The sequence below is a fragment of the Tamandua tetradactyla genome, chromosome 8 (assembly GCF_023851605.1).
Source record: "Tamandua tetradactyla isolate mTamTet1 chromosome 8, mTamTet1.pri, whole genome shotgun sequence".
Taxonomy (NCBI): domain Eukaryota; kingdom Metazoa; phylum Chordata; class Mammalia; order Pilosa; family Myrmecophagidae; genus Tamandua; species Tamandua tetradactyla.
In genome coordinates this window covers 74732945-74758346 of record NC_135334.1, presented here as the reverse complement: position 1 = coordinate 74758346, position 25402 = coordinate 74732945, and the positions used below count along the sequence as shown (strand labels likewise).

Sequence of the window (25402 nt, the reverse complement as noted above, 5' to 3'; positions counted from 1 at the left end):
TAGTTAGAAATACACGTAGTCTTTAGTAGTGTTTCGTATTAAGTTACTACTATCTCTGTTGATGGTAAGACGGACACTTCATTAGTGATATACCTTAATCTAGACCACAAGAACTAGAAAGTTGGTAAAAGAATGTCAGTGATGTTTTGTATTGGAAATGAATCGATACAACTATAAACCCTTTGCGAGTTTCCCGTTCTAATTCTGACGTTTTCACTTGTATCAACGGCTGTGGGCGCTAAAGGTTCTATTAGTGACTTATGACAAAAAGGAAATGTAGACAAGACGTAGAAAACTAGTCAGCAAGCGCTTGTATTTCATATATCTTGGAATTCATAACTCCTCTTTGGGACAGAACGCAAAGTAAAGTTTGTAAAGTAGGGTAAGGTGATCAAATTAAACCACGATTTGGAAGAAGAAACTAACTGCAAGAAAGAAAGAAAAGAGCAGTGGTCATTTCTGTGGCAATCTTTTAATTCAGAAAGAAACGCTTATTAACAGAGTGACAGATGATGTGATTACTCAGTGAAAGAAGATAGGACACTTAAAAAAAAGCCAGTAGCTGGATAGGATGAAGGTACTGGTACTTAAAAACTTTTTTTTTTCCCCTGACTTCTCGTTTTAAATTTGATGACATTGGGTTAGTTTTGCCACTTAGTTCTATTCACATTAGTCAAATGGACATTTTGGTCTTGTTTAGATAACGAAGCAAAAAAATACTGAAGACTACTAGTGTATAAGAGCAGAAGAGAACTGGAGTATGAAAACTGAGATATGAACAGTGTATGTTTTCTCTGATAGTTTCTCAGTTCAAGCATCACCCTTTTCTGGGAAGCCTTCCCTGGCATTCTCTACCTCTTAAACTTCCATAACACTTATTTGATACTTCTATTTATAGCATATGTCATTTTATATTTTAGCTGTTTGTGTTTTTAATAGACTGTAGTAACATATTTTTGTCTTATCTTTGCATTCAGGTTGCCTGGCACAGAGTAGGCCCTCAATTAAGTGTTTACTTTAATGAGTAAACAAACATGGAGGAGTTAAACCTAAAAATAGTCATAAAAGAGTCAGAATATTTGTGTGTTCCTGAAATGTAGGGTCCAGAGAAGACCTCTACAATTTATATTATATGTAGTACTTTGGTACCTAACTTTATTCACATCCACTAACTTGTAAGAGTAGTAGGATTTTTAGGATATCAGGCTCACAGCTTGTTAAAATTTGGTTATTTTATTATTTATATTATTTTATCTATTATTTTTGTTGTGACAGTTAACCTAGGAAGTAAGGGATAGTAGTTTTTATGTTTAATTTTCAATGAAGAGCACATCTGTAATTATGCAATTTGTTGAAATGTTAGAGGGCTAAGAAATTTAGAGATTTATTATTAAGTATTAGAGGCAGGGCATGTATATGAGAATTTGCTCTATCTTTTGCATTTATTTCTTGAGAATTTGTTGCGTCTTTTGCGTTTCAAATTGAACCTTATGTATTTAGCACAATATGTCTCAAAATATATTTCTAGGCACTATTGACATTTTGGGTCAGATAATTCTTTTTTGTGGAAGGGCTGTTTTGTGCATTGCAGGCTTTTTAACAGCATTCTTGACTGCTGCTCACTAGATGCTGGTAGCACTCTCCCACCACCCTCCAAATTCTAACAATGTCTTCAGACACTATCAGATGTCCCCTGGGAGGCAAAATAATCCCTGATTTTGAGACCACTGTTCTAGAGAAAACATTTCCAGTATTTCATTAGAATCATGTTTTTATCTTGCTTGGAGTTTGCTTATATAGTCAATTGGTTGTATTTTGTTAAAATTATCCTTGAAAAACTCTTAAATTCCTGAGATCTGATACTTGGGAAGCTGAAAAACTTAAGAAACCAAATAGTATCTATTTCTGTCTCCACTTCCCCCACCAGAAGAGGCAAAAGATCTTGTAGTTGAACTGATGTAAGTAAATGTGATGCTCTGTGATTTAATAAATATTGAGAATTCACCTTATTAAAGAGTTTGTACAAAATCCACTGGAATGGGAAATCATTGTAATTTTTAAACTGGGGGAATACAAGTAATTTCCTAAAGTGTGGCTCTAATTGCATAAGTCTGAAACAAAGAGTGAGTTTAAACTAGGCTTGGGTAGAACCGAAGATGTGAAACTGTAAGCAGGCCAGATGAATTGGGAAGCCATAGAAATAGTCTATCTAGGACAGCAGTTCTCAAACTTTTTGGTCTCTGCATTCCTTTATACTATAAAAAATTGAGGATTCCAATAGCTTTTGTTTATGTAGGTTATGTCTATTGATAATTACTGTATTAGAAATTAAAATTGAGAAAAATTTTAAAGATTTATTAATTTAAAAAATAATAAACTCAGGCGGGCCACGGTGGCTCAGCAGGCAAGAATGCTCGCCTGCCATGCCAGAGGATCCAGGTTCGATTCCCGGTGCCTGCCCATGTAAAAAAATAATAATAATAATAATAATAATAAACTCATGCTAACATTTTTATTAAAAAATTAAAATTAGTGAGAACGGTGGCATTGTTTTACACTTTTTGCAAATCTCTTTAATGTCTGACTTAAACAGAACACAGCTGGCTTTTCAGATCTTTGGCATTCTGACTGTTGTGTTGTTTTGGCTGAAGTATACACGAAGATAGGGCTTTATACAGATCCGTAGTTGGATTAGGGAGGAGTATTTTAATAGCTTTTTCAAATCATTGTAGATAGTTGTCTTTGAATAGACCCAAACTGACAAGTGGTAGTTTCTTAAAGGTTAATTGTAATATGGGAATCTGAAATGTATTGTTTAACCTTTTTACTAGTTACATTAAAATTCATTGGCCTTTCTTACACTTTAATGGGTATTTTATTTATGCATAGTTTTATAATACCATATTGGTCATTTGAAAATTATTGGTTCACTCAATTATGCGGATCTTCCAAATGTTGACAAATTTCATTATACAGTTGTTAACCATATCATCAGATAAGTCTTTTAAGAATTGAGAAGTTGACAAGCTCATCATGATGAGCACATTTTCCAAAATTATAATTTTCCCTTCAAGTCTTAATAACCATGGTTTGTCATTCTTTGAAATAAAATTGGTGTTTCCATTTTTAATCAAGTTCATTTCTCTACTCAAAGTAATTACACAAGTGCTTTTCCTTGAGACAACCCTTGTATTTCACTGCAGAAGTGCTTTTTGAGTACTTCCCAATGAAGAATCACACAGGATACTAGGTGTGTACTTAAATGTTGAGAATGAATAAAATTATAAATTTTTACCACTTCATTAAGGACATTCTTAAGTGAAGCTGGATTTTTAAAAAAATTTTTGGTACTGTGTGTGGCAGTGAAGAATTCAGTTATCATTATTAATAGAGCTGGGAGCCATTGCCTTAAAGGTGCAGCATTTTTATATGCGTTTGCTTTTGTAGCTCAGCGCGGTAATCATAATAGGGATGGGTGGGGGATTTCTGGTTATGGTCACACTTTGAGAACCACTTATCTAGGACAATTCCCCCCTTCCCCCCCATTTACCCATACAGCCCTAGGTTTTCTCAGAGAGAGCTCAGTTGGTGGGTCTGTATTACACTCACCTCCTCTTTACTTAAGCCAGAGCAGGTTCTGTTTTGTCTGTTACATGTATTCGGTTCTTTCGCTTAAAATATTTAGAAACTATTGGTCTGAAGAAAAGAATTGAGCATGATAATTAGAGCTATCTGTGGATGCATTCACTCATCTCTTCACACCTTTGTTTAGTCTTCCGTGTGCTCATTTGACACAAAAGTTACTGGTATTTGCACATCTAACATCTCTTAAGCTTCTTAAGGAATAGGCAAAGAGTTTGTAAATAAAAAACGTGGTTTGTTGGAAATGAGGATAGAGGTGTGAGGTGAGTGGAAGAAAATGAGTGATCAGTCACCTTGGTTTGTTGTGCAGGTTGGGGGTGGGGTTTTTGTTTTTTGCAGTGGTGCTTTACGGTTTAGTGGGTGACACATATGTATGGAGAGATAAGAAATTGTATTACGAAAGGATTTATAGCTACGCAAAAATCATCCAAGGTTTAGAGGGGAAATTATTAAACTTCCTAGTGAAAAATATTGTAAATATCTTTTGAAAAACTAAAGAGAAGGCATGATTTTGAGGAGCTCTCATTTGAGGCAGCTTTGTCCTAACAGTCTTTGATGATTATTCAGATGAAGAAATTGAGGTTTAAGAGGTTGAAAGTTAGGTAGTGTTAAGTGGCAGTGGTTTTTCTTTTTTAACTTCCCATTTTAAGTAATTTTAAGGTTATACAAAGAGTTTCAAAGTTAGTAAGTGGAAGAGCATTTTAAATAAAAATTTTCCTCACTCCAAAGGTAATATACTCTTTTCACTATTCTTTGTAAGGTGATACGAGTGTTTTGTTCACAGGATGAAAATAATGCTAATCCATACTGTGTCAGGGGAACTGAGTTAGATACTATGGATTATTTAAATTAATTTACATCCCAGTTGGAGGAATTAAAGTCAGGATGCCTTTTATCAGAACAGCTGGTAAGCATACCAGCTCATATATTCAAGTGGCAGGTATAACAATATATTGCATAACTAAAAACAGCTGGGAGACATTAGTTTATTTAATAGGGATTGAAAGGGGGGCGCAAATGGAAGTGCTTCTCTAAGGATAACAGTTTGAAGGGTCTAATTTGGGACCATTTTGTGAAATAGGTGAAGTTTGAGCAGCAGTTTTTAGAAGGAAACAGAAACACAGTCTTTATTTTTTATTTGTTTTTATTTGTACATGGGCAGGCACCGGGAATCGAACCCGGGTCCTCTGGCATGGCAGGCAAGCATGCTTGCCTGCTGAGCCACCTTGGCCCGCCCAGAAACATAGTCTTTAAAGAGGGGAATGAATGTTCATAGGATCATAGGAAGGAAACTGAACAGTTATAGAGAGAAAGCTGGTATTTGCTGGGCTGTGATAATAGTTAATTCAGACTAGGCTAATCTTTTTTTTGGAATTCCATTCATCCCTCCTCTCTTATCCAAGGCAAAATTTGACAGTCATTTTCTATTCAGTTAAACTGTGAGTTATAATCCCTGCTTTTCCTACCTTTGTGATTAAATGAGACAATACATGAAGAAGTGTTAAACTGGAAAGTACTGTACTAGTCCATTCATTTAACAAATATTTACTGTTTCTCCTCTTTGCTGAGTTTAATACATTCCGATTCCTGGATTGGAAAGGAAAGATTACTTCCTATTTGTGTAACTTTCTCGAGTTGAACAACAACAAGCTGGAAATGTCCTGGGGAGCTTGCTTGGTGATTCAGACAGCACTCAGAGTTGGCAGTTATTGCTTCAGGATCTGGTCCTTCACTTTGCTGGGCAGAAAACTAAATTTTGTCATTGTACCCATAGTTCACAAAGCTCGTAAAAGTTTGATATGTAAACCAGGACATCAGTTTATTGAACTTCAGTTGGAACAGTGGGGGAAAGTATGCCTATTCTTTCTTCTATCTGAGGATCTGAATTATTAATTAAATGACTTTTTGAGTTGAGAGAGCAAAGTTAAGGGCATTCTCTCTTTCTGTATGGCGCTATTTCATTTTATTTTTTCTTTCTGAATATTATTTTAAAAATTGCAGTGGGTATATGTAAGTCCATCCATAATAGAAGCAGTTGAATCTTTGTGGGAAATTTCATCTAGACCATGGAGGTGCCTGGTAAATTGTCTTTAATCCATTAGCAATTACTTCTCTGACAACTAGAACGTCCATATTTGCCAGAGAAGTGTTTCTCTTTCCCCTGATAGTGCTGGATCAGTACCACCAAATTTTGGTTTTATAGGTTCCCCATTTATAGTAAATGCAAAGTTATTTTCCTTTAGTTGGCAGTGTTCTTTTTTAGACTCTAGGAGCAAAGCTTCTGAAGTCAATAATAGTTTTGTGATATTGGGCAAGTTACCTAACTTCTCGTGTCTCAGTTTTACCATTTGCAAAATGGTGATAAAAATACCTACCTCCATTGGCTCCTTGGAATATTTATATGAAATTCTTCGTTAGAAGCACTTAGAACAGTTCCTGGGGCACAGAACTCAAATGTTAGCTAGTATTATTTCTTCTAGAAGGGTTTCAATTTGGACCAGGTTAATATATTTGAGACCTTGTGTGAAGGATAGAAAGGGGGGGAGCTCAGCTATTTGTATACCCTTGACCCAAAGAACAGTCCTCCTCTAGCTGGGAATGTCATCCTCTTCTATTGAGCGCACAGCTTCAGGACGGATGCACATGAACTGATGAGGGAGGAAGGGGACACCTGCCTAGCCAGCCAGATCAGCTGAATCAACCCTGTCATCTGTGCAGTGACAGATGTCACAGCCAGATCACCCTCGTATCAGGTTAATATGTTTGAAGAATAAAGACTTTGATGTGGATTTAGATGACCCACACATTTCAATCTCCAGCGTTCCCTGTGTCTCTTTTTTGAATGAATTTACAGTCAGTGCAAATATCTCTAGATCTGTTTTTTGTATTAGGGGAAATAAAACATTACCGAAAAGTTTGGGTTCTCTAAATTGTCTGCCCCATTCCTTTTGCAACGGCTTTCATGAATTTGGTGTGTAATTTTCTAGTCTCCCTCTTTATTTTTACTATGTATATATGTATCTGTAAACAACATGTATATTTTCTGTTTGACATTAAATGATGAAAGTGCAACTTTTTTTTTTCAGTAAACATTGTTTACTTGAAATCAGCTCTCAAGGGGTAACTTTGTCTACATGTTCTGTTGATGCTTTATTTTGAATACCTATACTGAATTCACACGTAGTAGAGGGCTCTGATTTATTCCCTTAGTCTGTTATTAATTTAAGGTTAATGATATCATTAAATGCTAAACTGATTAAATATGTTTATTATGTGCTTACTATATGAGAGAAACTGGACTTGGTGTTGAATGATAATGCCAGATAAAGTGCACAAATACCCATTCTTATCTTTGTACCTTACTTATTTCCCTTTTTCCTTTTCCTAGTCCCTTGAGTCCCAGGAGGTTTCCAGCTCATATTCTGACAAATTTTTTTTTTTTGGCTTTCTAAAAGGGGAATTTAATGAGTTGCTAGTTTACAGTTCTAAGTCTGACAAGATTTTGACTTCTTATCCTGTTTCTCAGCATTCTTATCTGTACCCTCTGAGCTTTTAATGTATGGGTTATTTTTTTTTAATGCAATTTTATTGCTGTATGTTATATATTCACCTGCCATATAATCATCCAAAGTGTACAGTCAGTGAGTATCATCATATAGTTGTGCATTATCATCACAATCAATTTTTGAACATTTTCATTACTTCAGAAAAGTAAGAATAAAATGAAGAATGAAAGTAAAAAAGAACACCCAAAATATCTCATACCCCTCATCTCTCTATTTATTTATTTGTTGTCTTTATTTTCTTATCTGCCCATACAGTGGATAAAGGGAGTGTCAGTCACAAGGTTTTCACAATTGAAGTCACACCTTAAAAGCTGTTTATATAATTATACACTTATGTTCAAGAATCAAGGCTATTGGATTACAAGTTCAACACTACTGTTGAGGGGTATGAGATATTTTGGGTGTTCTTTTTTACTTTTATTCTTCATTTTATTCTTATTTTTTTGAAGTAATGAAAATGTTCAAAAATTGATTGTGATGATAATGCACAACTATATGATGATACTCACTGACTGTACAGTTTGGATGATAATATGTCATGGTTAGAAGATATTTCCTTCTAGCAACTCCAATACACCAAAAACTGAAAAGGGATCTTATATACTGCATAAGTATAACCTCCAGAATGACCTCTCAACACTATTAGAAATCTCTCAGCTGCTGAAGCTTCACTCTGTTTCATATTTCTTCCCCCTTTTGGTCAAGAAGGCTTTCCCAATCCCTCAGTGCGAGGGCTCATCCCAGGGAGTCATGTTCTATGTTGCCAGGGAGATTTAAACCCCTGGGGGTCATGTCATACATAATGGGGGAGGACAGTTAGTTCACCTGTGGAGTTGGCTTAGAGAGATTGGGGCCTTTCTGATTAAATCTGAAGTCAGAAATCCAAAACCTGTGGGGAAGTGGGGCTAGGCAGCTGACGGAAATAATATCAGGTAGATAATTGTGGCTCTTGAATGCATGTTACCAAAAGGGGCACTTGCTACTGGGCTCCATTCTATTGTTCCCTTGAAATTGCTACAGTCTTGATTTGCTTAATTATCAAGGTTTTCATGAGAAGCCCCAAATTTATTTTTTCCACATAGCCCCATTTTAGATATTGTTGGCCAGTGAAAAAGAAACAAACATTTCCACATACATACACGTGTATACAATTTACAATATATATAAATATCATGGGCCTAACAAAAATGTCTGCTTGATTGCATTCACTCATTTTGTGATGTCTTTCTCTTTGCAACTTCTGAATTAGATGGTAAATTCTACCAGGAATTCTCTCTTCCATGGCTTCCTTTCATTATGAGACTTAGTCTGTATTTTCATAGTTTTATTTTTAAGTGAGAATTTACTTCTAAAGTAACTTGATCGTTCAGTCGGTATTTAAAAATCGTATTAGTGGTTCTTGTCATTACTTTAGAAAATGAGTACATCTGTGTTTCAGAACCTGTGTTAGGCTTTGTGATAGTAAAATGAATGATACTGTTCCCTACCTTGTCGGGGCTAATTGTGCTTGGGGTGGGAGGACAGAGGGTTAGGGAATGTTAGAAATTGAATTCTCTGGGAAGTTGAATTGGAGATTGTCCTGTAGGCGATTTATTAGTGATGACCACTGAGGAAAAGAAAGGAAGGAAGCAGAATTGGACTAGAGGAGAAATTTGAATTTGATGCTGTCTTAATGAAGGCCTTAGCCAGTTCCCATAAACAATGTGAAACTGAGATCATCCTTCAGAGTCATCCTGAGTTGACTGTGCATATGATGTCTAGGGAAGGAGGTATGATTTTGGGTGAAGTGACTCTTCAGTTGAGGCAGTTCTGAAGAGAGCTGACAGATGAGGGCTTTTCCTGATAGCACTCTCAGCAGCTGGGGCAACAAATCCTTCAATTTTAAAGGGAGCTCTGTGTAGTTGGTATATCACTGTCCACTGTGGGGGACAAGGTAGAATGTGTGAACAAATAAGGTGCTGTGGAAGCCCAGAGGAATGACTTAATTGTTAGAGGGAGTTGGGGAAGGTTCGTAGAAGATATGATATTTGACCTAGGTTTTAAAGAATGAATTAGGAGATTGTTCAGTAGGGGACAAGAATTGAGAGGGAGGTGCATTTTTCATTGAGTCAGTGACATTTATATAGCGGGCTCAGGAGAAGAAATGGTTTGTTTGAAAGCTAAGGGTTAAATGTAGTAGCCATTTTTAAATTTCTAGCAGTCGAGATAAAAATCATGAGAGTGTTTCCAAGATTTTATTTGCTTCCAGATAATAATTTTTGTAAGAATTGTTTTAGAATCCCAGTGTGATCAAGTTTGGAGACTGAGCCAAGGTCACCCTTGCCAGACCAGGAAAACAGACTGAACTTAAGTAAGAAGCCTTTTTCTAGGATTTTGAAATTGGATTTGCTCCTTGCACTGTCCCTTGTCCTTAGGTCTAGAACAAATGAATTTCCTTAATACTACACATGTTCTAGCTTGTTATCTAAGATTTCACCAGAATTGAGGGTGTTCAAAAGGAGTTAGAAGATAAATTGTAGTTTCATCAGTTAACCATTCTGTGACTTGGAAAACTTGCTAAATATCTGATCTTGTTTTTTCTTCTGTAAAATTCAGATGGTGACAATAATACGAGTCTTTTAGGGTTGTTGAGATAATAGTAACAGAGCTTTGTAAACTGTGAGGTGTTCTCCATAATATTATTAAGACTTAACATCCCTTTGTGAAATGTATGCATTATGCTAGGGTTCTGTGTTAGGATAAGGTTATTAAAAATTAAATTTTGATTAACAAAGGCCATGGGTTTGGTCTGTAGAACTGAGTGTGACTGAAATAAAAAATAAGGTTTGTTGTCCCATAGGTACCATTTAGTTTCACAGAGAAAAACTGTTTTACTCAGCCTTTGAACCTTGACATGTCTGCAGTACCAAGTATGTCAGATTTACATGGTGCTGTTCATGGGGGAATGAATAAGGCAATGGGTGGCAGAATTAGAATAACCAGATTGCAACTCACAAGTTTTGCAAACTGGTAATAGGTTTAGAAAAGGTTAGTGAACAGACAGGGATGTGGATCTACTAGGAGCTGTGACCCAAGGCAGCATTATGGGAAAGAAGGCAATCACAGTGAGTTGGTAGAGAGATCTAACTCTTATCACAGTTCTAGTTCTGATTGGATTGTCAGTATAGATAGATCCAAAGAGAGATTTGGCCTGCAGACTAAGAAGCAGCTAAATGCTTCTAAGATTATTTCCCTTGGAGAAAGGATAGTCACCGGTTGATAAAGTAAAGATCATCCTATCTGTCACTTTGCGACACCTGTTAAATTGGGAAGTCAGGAAACAAAGCAGATCTCATTACTGAAAGATAAATGATGATTGCATATACTATAGCCTCTAGTTCTAAGGGAATGCATTAGAGTCATTTGGGGAGCCTTTTCACAGTACATTATGACTAGACCCTTGCCCCCATCAGGATTGCAGAGTCAGATGCTTCAAGGCTCCAGAAGACAGTTAAAAGGGCTGCAGTTACAGAGTGAGTACTGAATAATAAGATAAAGTCTTAAGAGGAACAGGATCTCATGGAGCTCTGGCTGGCCTCTCTCCTGTCGTTTCACCCTCTTGGGTGGAGCCAGCCTTTCTTCCCAGTGTTGAGGTCCCTGTTCCTGGTTCCAGAAGGAGCGCAGAGTAACCCTCATGCACATAATGAGAGCATGTATGTCTGGCACAGTCTGTCTGGTAGTGACCTGAGGAACTCACTTTCCTGAAATTTGCACATAGAAGGAACTCTCTTACAAATTGCTTTGGGACTCTATGGACTCGGAGTTAGTTTGTAGTAGGCCACATTGCCAAATCTACCAAGAAGGTCAGAATTGTTGATAAATACAGGACCCATTATGGTGCCCCCCTTGGGAAAATGGTAAAGAAAATTGAAATCAGCCAGTATGCCAAGTATGCGTGGTCCTTCTGTGGCAAAACCAAAATGAAGAGACGAGCTGTGTGGAGCTGGCACTGGTTCCTGCAGGAAAAGAGTAGCTGATGGTCTCTGTGTTTACAACATCACCTCTGCAGTTATAGTAAAAGTCTGCCTTAGGAGACTGAAGGAATTGAAAGAACAGTCTTTCAATACATAAGTGAATTAATGTATGTCAAAAAAAAGAAAAAGAATGCTATGGGAGAGTAGTCAAGTTGTGCTACCTGGGGTAGAAATTGCTTCCTAGGGAAGAGGGCACATTCAGAACCCTGTAAAAGGGGAAATTGCTAAGGCCACATGTACAAGCCCAAGACAAGAAGCATGGAAGAAAGGATCAGGGAGGCCCTTAAACTAGTCTGGAGCTTTTTTCTTACAGCCAATTGCATAGATAAGTCCTGAAGAAGAGAGATGAGTGACCATAGAGTATAGTCTTAAAAAAGTAATCTCAGAGATAAGGTTGGAGCATCAGAATCTTTGAGACTTAGAGATGGGAGGAGGGGCATGCACAGTTTCAAATACATTTACTATATTTTGTACCCACCAAAATAAAGAAATGTTTTTATAATTCAAACTACAGAAAATACAGCTTAACTAAAATCTTAACTTCTCAAGTGATTGGGATTTATGTTGTAGTTTTTGATAAATGTGGTGTATAACCACCTAGGTGATCAAAATCTAGTACAGTAGGCCTAAAATCTTTATTAAAAGGGGATATAAGTAAAAATCATTGAAAAATATTGTTTTAAAGGATGGTTGTGGTGTCTGAAATTTAGTCTCATTTCATGGTACTGTTCAACTCAAAAATTGTAGATGAAAGATCCTTTTATAACGCTCAATATATCATACAGACTTTTAGGGTTTTTAAGAGAAAACATGATGCTTCAGCTGAGATCAGGCCTAACTAAGTTTGTAGGATGATATATTTTGTGGAACGGAATTGCTTGCATTTTGTGGTTTTTGAAAAGACTGATAATTTTTTTTTTTCTTCTTTCCAGCTTTCTGAAGCAAGAATGTTTAATAAATCATTTGGAACACCCTTTGGGGGTGGCACAGGTGGCTTTGGCACAACTTCAGCATTTGGGCAGAGTAAGTTTTTATAAAGAACAAAAGGGGAAAGAGTTTCTTATTAAGAGCAAATCCACTCTGAGAATGGATTTTATTATTTTTTTGGTGTTTATAACTAAGTCTCTTTGAAAAATGACTATGATAAGACTTTTTTTTAATTACTGTGGTAATAAATAATAAAAATTTACCATTTTAACCATTTCTAAGTGTATGATTCAGTGGTATTAACTAAATTTACAATGTTGTGCTACCAGGATAAGATCTTGTTAAAATTCTCTAAGGAAAGAGAAGTAAGTTCTGAGTTTTCGTGGCTTTCTGACCATCGGTAGAGGATGTTTAAATTGTATCTGTTTGTTCTTTTAGCAGAAAGTTGTATTATTTTACTAATTTTCAAACTGTAATTAATTTTTTAATGTTGAAGTCTACAATGCAGTGATGGAACAACTGCTGTGGGATTTGCTCTGTTAACAAGATGTGACATTCAGAAACAGAAATGTTAAAATGTTGACATCCTAATCTCCACCAGTCCGCCTGAGATCTACCTCTCCTTCCCATCTATTACTGTACATGACATTGGCTGTGTTAGCATCTATATTCGTTCACTTTCAAACTTTTTTTTAAGAAAAATTTTAATCTTTCATAAAAGTAGAACGAGTGGTATAGTGAACTCTCATGCACCTGTTTCCTTGATTCAGTAATCAGCATTTTCTGAGTCTTGGTTTTTTTAATTTATGTGTTTGCTCTGCTTTTTTGACCCTCTCTTTTTAGGGAAGAGGAACATTTGGCCAGAGTATTTTAATGCAAGCCCCAGAAACTTTCTCTAACTGATAAAAGATCTTTTTGAAAAACATAACCTCCAAACTGAAGCTGTCAAGCCAATTTCTAACCCTTCTTTTACTTGCTTGAGGTTTACCTACTCAGTGTTTATTTAAGTGACTTACTTCACCAAAAGCCTTGTTCCTGAATCCCTGTAAAACTAGTCAATACCAGTTCCAGCTAGATCTGGAGACTGGAGCAGGTGCAAAAGGATAAAACTTTCACCTAAAGTTACCTATGTTTAATTGTAATACTAAAAACATGCCCCCCATAATGTCAAGGCCACCATTTTTAAACATGTGATGTATGAACTGGCATGATTTTTCACTGTACATTCTCAACTAATTCGTGCCCCCAGCCTTACCTTGTATCACCTCATCCCACCTCCCTAGTCCAGCCTCCACTAAATCATATAAAAATCCAATATGAAGTGATAGGTTTAAGCCTTATCTGCCTAGATTTGAGCCTTATCTCCTGACTCCTTGCTGGGCTTCCTTGCAATAAATAACTCTTTTCTCTAAATCTTGGTGCCAGTATGATTGCTGAATCATTAAATTGATTATTTCTTTTAGTCTCCAGTATCTTAGAGCAGCTAGAAGTACAAACCTAAAATTATGGAATTGTAACCCATACCAAACTCTGAAATCTGTTCTACAACTAACTGTTTTGCTGTTCGTTGAAATTTATTGCTTTTTTGTATATATGGTATTTTTAATAAAAAAAGAAAAAGTCGATTATGATGATAAAAAAATTTATTCCTTTTAGCTTCCTATATTCTGGAGTAGCTAGAAGGAAAATTTGATAGGATAGTATGGTAGCCCATGACAAACTAGGATCTGTCCTATGACAACTTGTTGAAGAGTGCTTTGAAAACTATTGTTTTTTTCTTTCTTTGCTTTGTATATATGTTATATTATACAATTAAAAAAAAAAAGCCAGAAAAATCATAGGGAAATGAAAAAAAAAAATCTTGGGGCCATAATATTGGCGTCTGTGGGCCTCATACAGCACGCCCCTTGCTCTGTAACAAAACCTTCACCATAGCTAATAAAATTAAGGATAGAGGAAATTTTTTAAGTGTCTTAGTGTATTCTCTGTCTCTGTCATCAGTGTTTTTTTTTTTTTAAATAATAAGCATTTATTATTGCTCACAATATTCTGTCAGTAGTTTTTAACCAAGAGTGCTATTCCCATTTGCTAGCTGCTAGGATGCAATGTACCAGAAATGGAATGGCTTTTAAAAAGGGAAACTTAGTAAGTTACACATTTACAGTTCTAAGGCCATGAAAATGTCCCAATTAAAGCAAGTCTATAAAAATGTCCAAATTAAGGCACCAAGATGTTCCCTTCATTCTCTCGACTCAAGAGGCACATGGTAAACTCAACGATGTTTGCCAGCCCTCTCTCCAGGCTTCCTGTTTCACGAAGATAGGTTTTGCATTAGTAGGTTACAGTTCCATGATTTTTTCATTTTTTCTTCTAGCTTCTCCAAGACAGTGGAGACCAACAGAAATATCAGTTTAATGATTTACCCATCATACTCATTTGTTAAATCCTGTCTTCTCTGTTAGGCTCTTTCTTCTCTTTAAATAACTTAAATACATAAAAGCAATAAATTTCAAAGTACATCTCAGCAATTATTGTAAACAGATATCAGAGTTTGATATGGGTTACAATTCCACCATTTTAGGTCTTTATTTGTATCTGTTCTAAGGTTCTGGAGGCTAAAAGAAATACCAATACAGTGATATACAGCCCCACCTTCTCTGTGTAACTCCACCATCACCTTTGATCTTTCTCCCACTTTTTAAGGGTATTTGGGCTATGCCCATTCTAACTTTTTCATGTTGAAAGGGGCTGTCAGTGATATGGGATAGAGAGATGGAACTAGATGATGTTCTGGAAAGGCTGGCCCCTCTGCATTTCAGGATTTATCTGGTCAAGGGACCCATCTGGAGGTTGTAGGATTTGGAGACTTATCCTAGTGCATGGAACCTTTGTAGGATCTTATATAATGCCCTAGGTATTCTTTAGGATTGGCAGGAATGGGGAGTGGTTTTGGTTGGGGTTTGGTAAATTATGATAGATAGCAATGTCTAACTGAAGCATGTGTACCAGTGATCTCTAGTGTAGCCTCTCGACTATTTGAACTCTCAGCCACTGACACCTAATTTGTTACACTTCTTTTCCCCTTTTTTGTCAGGATGGCATTGTCGATCCCCTGGTGCCAGGGCCAGACTCATTCCTGGGAGTCCTCTCCCACATTGCCAGGGAGACTTTCATCCCTGGATGTCATGTCCCAGGTAGAGGGGAGGACAATGGTTTAACTTGCAGAGTTGGGTTTAGAGAGAGGGAGGCCACATCTAAGCAACCAAAGAGGTCCTCTGGAGATGACTCTTTGGCATACCTATACATAGGCTAAGCTTCTTTACTACCTACATACGCTTCACAAAAGTAAGCCTCAAGATCAAGGGCTTGGCTTATTGGTTTGGTTGTTCCTAATGTTTGGCACTGTATCCAGGGTTTCCCCAGTGGCAAAGTTTAATAGTTTCATAATTTTTCTCCCATCCCTCAAGGGACTTTGCCAATACTTTTTGATTATCTGCTTAATATACTCTGTAATGTATCCAGGTATTACATTAAGCTATACAGGATTAAGGCTCTCATTCTTATTTTGGGCTCCTTGTTGTTTGTTTGCTCTTTATTCTATTAACATATATAACCTAAGGTTTCCCCTGTTGAGCTACGTTCAGATTCACCATATTGTTACTGTCAGAAAATATGGTTTTAAATAGTCAAGTCTTCCTGATCCTGCTTTAAATAGAGAAATAGTCTCTTTGCTTTGGTGAGTTTACTGAAGATGCATCAGTAAGGAACTGGAGGAAGTGATTTTCAAATTAGTTTGAAGTGATAAAGGTGATAAGAGCTTTTATAGTTTAAACAGATAAAGGAGTGGCAAAGGTTTAGAAGAAAGTAGGAAAAAAATAAGTAAAAATTACAGGATTTATTAAAATTCAGTAATGGTTGCTTGCCTCATTTTGTTTAGTCAGTATGTCCTGTTATCTTGTAGACCCTTCTTGTTGACTATTTGGGCTTTTAATCTTATTTTTTAAACAAAGGAAGGTACTCACATTAGTTTATGTGATGTTTATTTCTGCAAGTAGAACAAAGGAGAATTTTATTGTTGTAAGAGAAAAAAGTAAATTTTTGAGATTAACAGCAAGTTCTTTTAAAGCCATTTTAGTGTAAGGGCTTTTAAGTTTAAAATAACTCAAGGCTCTTTAAATGAAATGACTATAATAAACATTATTTTTAGCTACTGAAGACTATGTTAAGCATTTTTAGCTGAAGGATTCTGCTGAGTGTTTTTTATTTATCCAGCACCAAAGTCTGTCTCATCTTAGAACTATAGAATTAGAATCTCTAGGGTCCAAATGTATGTGTGTGTGTGTATTTTGAAAAAGTTTCCCAAGTCATTCTAATGTGCTTCTCTAAGCATTCCTCTCAGTGACTATGGAGTATGACAGTGTCTGGAGAGAATTTTAACACTTTAATTTTTGTGATTATGTAGTCTACTTTTTTTTTTTTAAACTCTTTATATCTGTAAGTTTGGTTGGAAAAGTCATACTTCCCCTGGAGACAATTAAATAAAATCTTTGTGACTTAATTAGTAGTCTGATGAAATATTGAAAGAAGTACTCAAATTAGACCAGTGGTCCTATCCAAATGCAGAATGTTAAGAAACATTGAAACCCCTTTTCATTGGGTCACCTGAATTAGATTATATCGTGACCCTGGATTTTGCTTTTTTCAGATACTGGCTTTGGCACTACTAGTGGAGGGGCATTTGGAACATCTGCATTTGGTTCTAGCAACAATACTGGAGGCCTTTTTGGAAATTCACAGACCAAACCAGGTAGGGGCATTATTTGGAACAAGACTGATTAATTCATATCTGGTATAGGGCTTTACCTAATGCTTAGAGCCTGTCTACTTAACGATTTTCCCCTTCTCTCTCCCCAGGAGGATTGTTTGGTACCAATTCATTTAGCCAGCCAGCTACCTCCACAAGCACTGGTTTTGGGTTTGGCACATCAACAGGAACATCTAATAGCTTGTTTGGAACTGCAAGTACGGGAACCAGTCTTTTCTCATCCCAAAACAATGCCTTTGCACAAAATAAACCAGCTGGCTTTGGGAGTGAGTACGATATTGAACTTCTGCATCTGACAATTTAGTTTACTTAATTGAATGTGTTTTCTGTTCCCTTTTTCCCTATGTGTACCCACTTACTTTTTTCACCAAATGACAAAACATGGGCAGAGTAAAATTGCAAAATGTATTCAAAAGTTTGATAGGCTAGAAAGTAGGGGAATATATACCTCTCGCCAGGGATAGAAGGCTGAGAAGCACAAGCATTTAAGGGATGTGCAGAGGAAGAGGTGCCTGATAAAGAATGGACTGAGAAAGACCGAAATTTAGCTCAGAGTGGTGTCATTGGTGTTAAGACAGGAGAATTTTTTTTTTCTTTTTTTTTTTTTTACATGGGCAGGCACCGGGAATCGAACCCGGGTCCTCTGGCATGGCAGGCAAGCGTCCTTGCCTGCTGAGCCATCGTGGCCCACCCAAGACAGGAGAATTTTAAGAAGGAATATGTTGTCAATGCAGAGGTACATTTCTTGTTTCTGATTTGCATTTGGTGTAAAGATTCTAAAGCAGGAATGGTAAATACTAGACATGACATGATTCTTACCCATTCCTTATCCATGGTAGTCGTTACTTTTTGATTACAGCTTCTTTCTCTTTAAGTCATAATGTGACCTGGGATTCTTCTCCACTAAATACTTGAAGGCAAGTGATGAGTTGTACCCTATAAGGTGATTTCATTCCCAACACAAGCATATAGGAGAATGAGTAGTTAGCTAGCTGTCAGTGTTTTCCAAGGGAAAGTTGTTTGTGGGGATGTTGAAATATTTAACTGTAACAGTATAAAATGAAGTTAAAGTACTAATTCAAAGAGGATGTGCCATTTACTTTAAAGTCACATGCTAAAAAATAAAAAATTAAAAATTAAAAAGTCACATTCTTTTGGAAAAAAATAAAAGCAGTTTGTCTACAGTGAGGACTCAAATTCCTCTTAGAAAATAGCATGTCATTTAATGTTAAATATTGGCATATAACTTTTTATCGGTCATTGACATTGTATACTGGCATGTATAACTTCTTTAGACATAGCATCTCTCATATTTTGAGAAATATTCCTTAGATAACAGTTAAATATTAAGATAGATGTTATATATATCTATATATAAATAATGTATAAATAATATAGATATTAATCTATATGTGCTAGTTTTTTGAAAAGAAAGGTAATCAGAGGATCTGCTGTTTCCTTATTAATGTGTTTTTGTTTTGTTTTGTTTTTTTGGTGCGCGGTCTGGGAATTGAACCCAGCTCTCCCACGTGGAAGGCGAGCATTCTACCACTGAACCACCCGCATACCCTTTGTTAATGTTTTCAAAATGACTAACAATACATACTCTTTATTTTTTTGCATGGGTAGGCATGGGGAATCAAATCCAGGTCTCCGGCATGGCAGGCAGGACTTCTGCCACTGAGCCACTGTCACACTGCCCCTGCTCATTTTTGTAAATTATTGTTTGGATGAAATTTTGCATTCACCTAAGATTGTCCTATTAGGACCATTTCTATATACTACATATTTTGATTATGTTTCTGTAAAGTAATAGTATATGTAAATAAATTATGCCATAAGCCCTGTTGAGTCTGTTGTAACCAGATGTTTTCAGAAAGACAAGTTCATTTAACATCTAGTCTTAATAAGAAAAGGAGAAATGAGATAAAATTCATGTGAAAAGAAACTGTTTCTTTTAACTTGTCTTCCAAGCTATACCCAAGAAGGGCTTCTAGACACTTAGATGATCCTTCTGAAAGAATTCACAAATTGCGAAACTAGAACTTTATGTATGTATGTATGAAATACCTGTTTGAATATACTTGATATGAAAGATTGAACATTTGAGGGAGTAAAAGTGGTACTCTGGTGCCACAGCCAAATTCCAAGCTATTTTACATATTTTGAAATTCCTCCCTGATTATCAGCTTCACACCCCCCTCCCCCTCCCATTTTGCAGATTTTGGAACAAGTACTAGCAGTGTAGGACTCTTTGGAACTACAAATACCACTTCTAACCCTTTTGGTAGCACGTCTGGCTCTCTCTTTGGGCCAAGTAGTTTTACTGCTGCTCCTACTGGGACGACTATTAAATTTAATGTAAGTAATTTTTTCCTATCTTGGTAGAATCTTCATGTTTCTTTGCAAGTTGAATTATAAAAATTGTTCCTCTTTCTAGTTAGGCATAGCTTAGTCCAACTCTTCCTAAGAACCAATGTGTATAAACAGAATCTGTAAATAATTGTATAGTAGACTGGAAGGATCACGAAACATAATGTATATTTGAATTATGCTAAACCCAATCAAATTTATATTCACAAGGTCGGATATAATAGCTAGTATAAGGGAACTTGAATTCACGATCTTCATTATGTTATCTCTGAGAAGTCAATTTTAGAAATATAAAAGGAATAAGGGGCAAACTAGAAAAATACTATAAAATAAGGCCCTTTTAAGGAGATTCAGGAAATAACATTCTTTGCCTGCTTAAAAAAAGGAATTGTTACTTGGTGAATTGGCAATATAGAGAAACAGAGGTTTTTTGGTTTGTTAGCTTGAGAGGGGTTGTAAAAAGAATTACAGTGGAGGATTGTGTTTTATGAAAATATATGGAATACCACTTGATGTAAGGGTTGGGAGATTCTTAGGATAGGCTGTGGGTACAGTTAGCTTAATGGCAGAAATACAGGGCTGCACAAAACTTTTTATTAAAATTTACTCCAGAGAATGAACATTTTCTCAGGCAAGGGAGGAAAGTCATAATACTGAATTCAGAATTCTGAATTTAAACTAAAGTTTAATTAAGTGATGGTGAAAATATTGTGTGATGCCCCTTGAAAAGTATAATAATTGAGAAAACTGACAATATAAGTAGAAATCTTTAGTTACCTATACCTTTTCCCTCATAAGGCTGTGGGAGAAAATCCAATTTTCTATAGTTTTTAAAATGCATCAGCAGTTAGAAAGCTGACATTTGATGAGGCAAAACTTTTAGAGACTTAGGTATGTATATTGGGTAAACTGGGTAAAGCTTTCCTTATGCGTATATTAAGTGAAATCCAAAATGACTTGAGTTAAGGAATTAAACCCTGGCTTTATGATAACTTACTTATTGACTTGTTTAGATAACATTGATGTATGGAGAGAGCAGAAAAGCAATGTCTTTAAGCAAGTGTCCTTGAAACTATCTGTGTAGTAAAAGAGGGACTATTTCATTGGTTGAGAAACTGTCTGTGAGAAAAGAAATTTAAAGTTTAGATTTTAATATTTGCCTTGGGCTTTCAAATTTGCCTTGATCTTCCTTTGCAGCCTCCAACTGGTACAGATACTATGGTCAAAGCTGGAGTTAGCACTAACATCAGCACTAAGCACCAGTGTATTACTGCTATGAAAGAATATGAAAGCAAGTCACTAGAGGTTAGTAAAATACAATAAAGAATGTCAGCCTAACCTTTGTTTAATTAGAGAAAGCATATTTTAAAAATGTTTTTGATTATTTTCAGGATCAAGTGGTTCACATTGGGTTTATGTAAAAATCTTTAATATGAACCATACTGTTCAGAAACTAATGCATTTTTTTACTAGTGCATTTATTTAAAAATTTTTATTATGGTAGCAGTTATACAACATAAAACTTCCCACTTTCAAATGTACAATTTGTTAATTACATTCACAATCTTATGCTACCATCACCACCATCCATTACCAAAACATAAGAATATGCATACTTAATAGATAATGGTTTTTTTTGTCATGGATATTATTTGGCTCTTAGGTGTTGGTGTAGCTCTACTAATGCTCTTTTCTGATTGTATGTTCATACCACATGGGCAACATGTAGAGGTATATGTGTATGTGACATGAGTGTGTTCTCATGTTCACTTGTACGTACATGTTTGGTTTTAATAAACTTGTTCTTTTCTTAACATATCATTCCTTTCTACATGTATAATCAGTAATTCACAATATCATCACATAGTTGCATATTCATCATCATGATAATTTCTTAGACCATTTGTATCAATTCAGAAAAAGAAATTAAAAGAAAACAGAAAAAAATTCGTACATACCATACCCCTTACCCCTCCCCTTCACCGATCACCAGCATATCAATCTCATTTATTTATTTTAAATTTATTTTAACATTTGTTCCCCCTATTATTATTCGATATATTTTACTCATCTGTTGATAAAGTAAATAAAAGCATCAGACACAAGGTTTCCACAATCACACAGTCGTATTGTGAAAGATGTATCATTATACAATCGTCTTCAAGAAACATGGCTGCTGGAACACAGCTCTACATTTTCAGGCAGTTCCTTCCAGCCTCTCCATTACATCTTGACTAACAAGGTGACATCTGTTTAATGTGTAAGAATACCCTCCAGGATAACCATTTGACTCGTTTGAAACCTCTCAGCCATTGACACTTTATTATGTCTCATTTCACTCTTCCCCCTTTTGGTCAAGAAGGTTTTCTTAATCCCTTGATACTGAGTCTCAGCTCATTCTAGGATTTTTGTCTCACGTTGCCAGGAAGGTCCACGCCCTGGGAGTCATGTTCCACGTAGACAGGGGGAGGGCAGTGAGTTTGCTTGTTGTGTTGGCTGGAGAGAGAGGCCACATCTGAGCAACAAAAGAGATTCTCTTGGGGTTGACTCTTAGGCCTAATTTAAAGTAGGCTTGACCTATCCTTTGTGGGGTTAAGTTTCACATGAACAAGCCTCAGGATTAGGGGCTCAGCCTTTAGCTTTGGTTTTCCACACTGCTTGTGAAAATATCAAGAATTCAACTTGGGAAAGCTGAATGTTCCCCTTTCTCACCGTTCCCTGAAAGGAAGTTTGCAAATACTTTTTTTATTTACTGTTCAAATCACTCTGGGATTTATTGGGGCATCACTCTGGACAAACCTACAAAATCTCATGCCCTACTCAAGGTTCCATGTACTTACAGTGTTCAATTAAGCCGTCTACATAAGTTATATTAGGAATTGCACTAGTCATAATATAAATTTTGTACCTAATAAATATTTTTTACTTTAGTCTTATGCATAAGTTAAAGTTTTAAAAAATGAATTACCATCAATTTTCAACACCCTGCAGTAATAACATTCCTTTGTTCTTCCCCATGCAAAAGCATTTTTTTAATTTGTGCATTTCGTCACTATCATTATACACTCTAGGCATTCTAGATACCATCTCAGTCTCTATTGTCTGTCTTTCTGATTTCATTGTGCCCCCAGCCCTCCTCCCTCTATCATTCTCACATTCAACTTCATTCGGTGTTTTAACATAATTCTCTTATAGTTAGGTAGTATTGTGCTGTCCATTATTGAGTTTTTGCAATCAGTCCTGTTGCACAATCTGTATCCCTTTGGCTCCGATTACCTAATATCTTACCCTGTTTCTATCTGCTGATGGTCTCTGTTACCAATGAAATTTTCCAAGTTTATTCACTAATGTCAGATCACATCAGTGAGACCACACAGTATTTGTCTTTTAGTTTCTGGCTAATCTCACTCAGCATGATGTCCTCAAGGTCCATCCGTGTTGTTAAATTCTGTCTTAGAGCTGCATGATATTCCATCATATGTATATAACTCAGTTTGTTTAGCCACTCATCTACGAGCTGCATGATATTCCATCATATGTATATAACTCAGTTTGTTTAGCCACTCATCTACTGATGGACTTTTTTGGCTGTTTCTGTCTCTTCGCAATTGTAAATAAGGCTACTATAAACATTGGTGTGCAAATGTCCTATTGTGTCCTTGATGTCGTGTACTCGCAGTAGATACCTAACAGTGGTATTGCCGGGTCATTTGGCAATTCTATACTTAGCTTCCTGAGGAACTGCCAAACTGTCTTCCACAGTGGTTGTACCATTTGACATTCCCACCAACAGTGGACAAGTGTGCCTCTTTCTCCACATCCTCTCCAGCACTTGTCATCTTCTGTTTTATTGATAATGGCTGTTCTGGTGAATGTGAGATGATATCTCATTGTGGTTTTGATTTGCATTTCCCTAATAACCAGGGAAGTTGAGCATCTTTTTACGTGCCTTTTGGCCATTTGTATTTCCTCTCCTGAGAAGTGTCTAATAAACTTGTTCTTGTTGAATAGCGTATATGCAGAAAGTCCAGTCATTATTAGTGTACTGTTCAATAAATTTTCAGTGAGTAAACAAACCCATGTAACTAGGACTCAGATCAAGAACTAGAACATTACTGTTATCCCAGATACACCTCTTGTGACCCCTAATTACTGTCTTCCCCTTCTGCAGTCCTTCCCTGAGCAATATAACATTTTTTACCCATTTTCAAATTTTGTATGCTTGGAATCTTACGTAATGTATTCTTTTATGTCTGTCTTGTTGCAACATTGTGACATTCATCCATACTGCCGCAGGAAGTTGTAGTTTCTTCGTTGTCATTGCTTTGTAATAGTAGGTTATATTAACTGTTTAGAAATATTTAAACATTTTTGATTGTTTTACTCCTCATTTTGGCACTTCTTAGAGCCCAAAATTTACTTGCAGAAACACCCTGATTTGTGAAATAAAACTTAAGATTTCTCATTTCTTAAACATTCTAAACTCCCAGAATCCTTCATCTTTTACCAACTGTTTTTTACGGTTAGGCTTGGGAGTACATTATGAGCATTATATAGGTATTTTACTGAAAGAAAATTTTTATTGTTTGTAAAAACAATTAAGATTAAGATACGTTAGGTCCTTTGGCCTGTAGTTTTTTGTTTGTTTGTTTGTTTTTTTCACAGGTGCCCTGCTGGCATGCCTTATCCACTTTTTTTTTTTTATTAATTAAAAAAAATTAGCAAACAAAACATTTAGAAATCATTCCATTCTACATATATAATCAGTAATTCTTAATATCATCACAGTTGCATATTTATCATTTCTTAGTACATTTGCATCGATTTAGAAAAAGAAATAAAAAGACAACGGAAAAAGAAATAAAATGATAATAGAGAAAAAAAAACTATACGTACCGTACCCCTTACCCCTCGCTTTCATTTACCACTATTTCAAACTGAATTTATTTTAATATTTGTTCCCACTATTATTTATTTTTATTCCATATGTTCTACTCTTCTGTTGATATAGTAGCTAAAAGGAGCATCAGACATAAGGTTTTCACATTCACAAAGTCTCATTGTGAAAGCTATATCATTATACAATCATCATCAAGAAACATGGCTACTGGAACCCAGCACTACATTTTCAGGCAATTCCCTCCAGCCTCTCCACTACATCTTGAACAACAAGGTGTTATCTACTTAAGACGTAAGAATAACCTCCAGGATAACCTCTCGACTCTGTTTGGAATCTCTCAGTCATTGACACTTTGTCTCATTTTACTCTTCCCCCTTTTGGTCGAGAAGGTTCTCTCAGTCTCTTGATGTTAATTCTCAGCTCATTCTAGGATTTTTCTCAGTCCTTTGATGCTGAGTCTCAGCTCATTCCAGGATCTTTGTCCCACATTGCCAGGAAGGTCCACACCCCTGAGAGTCATGTCCCACGCAGAGAGGGGGAGGGTGGTGAGACTGCTCATCATATTGGCTGGAGAGAATGGCCTGTAGTTTTATAATAATTATTACATGGACTTTAGTGTCCACTTATGCATTTATTTTTATTTCAGTGCAATTTTATTGTTGTATATTCACATACCATGTAGTCATCCAAAGAGTATAATCATCGATTCACAATGTCATTATATAGCTGTACATTTATCATTACAAATGACTTTGTTTTTTGTGAAAAACAGCATATATACCAAAAAAGTAATAAATTTGAAAGCACACTGCAGCAGTTAGTTGTAGAACAGATTTCAGAGTTTGGCATGGGCCAAAATTTGAGATTTTTAGTTTTTTACTACTAGCTGCTCTAGGACACTGGAGACCAGAAGAAATATCAGTATAATGATTCAGCAATCGTACTCCTTTGTTGAAACCCTAGCTTCTCTGTATAACTCCACCATTACCTTTCTCCCACTCTTTAGGGGTGTTTGAGCTATGCCCATTCTGACTTTTTCATGTTGGAAGGAGCTGTCAATAATAGGAGGGTGGAACTAGTTGATGATATTCTGAAGAGGCTGATCCCTCTGCATTTCAGGACTTTTCTTGCCCAGGGACTCATCTGGAGGTTTTAG

At 36.1% G+C, this 25402-nt stretch overlaps 1 protein-coding gene and 1 pseudogene across 6 annotated transcripts in view; both read left to right on the top strand.

Moving 5' to 3' along the window:
• The window catches only part of NUP98 (nucleoporin 98 and 96 precursor), a 195109-nt gene that overhangs the window by 931 nt on the left and 168776 nt on the right, over positions 1 to 25402 (top strand). For all 6 annotated transcript variants that reach the window (XM_077113751.1, XM_077113750.1, XM_077113749.1 and 3 more), the window contains exons 2-6: positions 12154 to 12244; positions 16854 to 16955; positions 17063 to 17239; positions 19195 to 19334; positions 20544 to 20651. In XM_077113751.1, coding sequence (XP_076969866.1) covers positions 12169 to 12244; positions 16854 to 16955; positions 17063 to 17239; positions 19195 to 19334; positions 20544 to 20651 — 603 coding nt within the window. In that variant the 5' untranslated portion in view covers positions 12154 to 12168. The remainder of the gene's footprint in view (positions 1 to 12153; positions 12245 to 16853; positions 16956 to 17062; positions 17240 to 19194; positions 19335 to 20543; positions 20652 to 25402) is intronic.
• On the top strand, positions 10636 to 12147 carry LOC143645135 (large ribosomal subunit protein eL43 pseudogene; annotated as a pseudogene).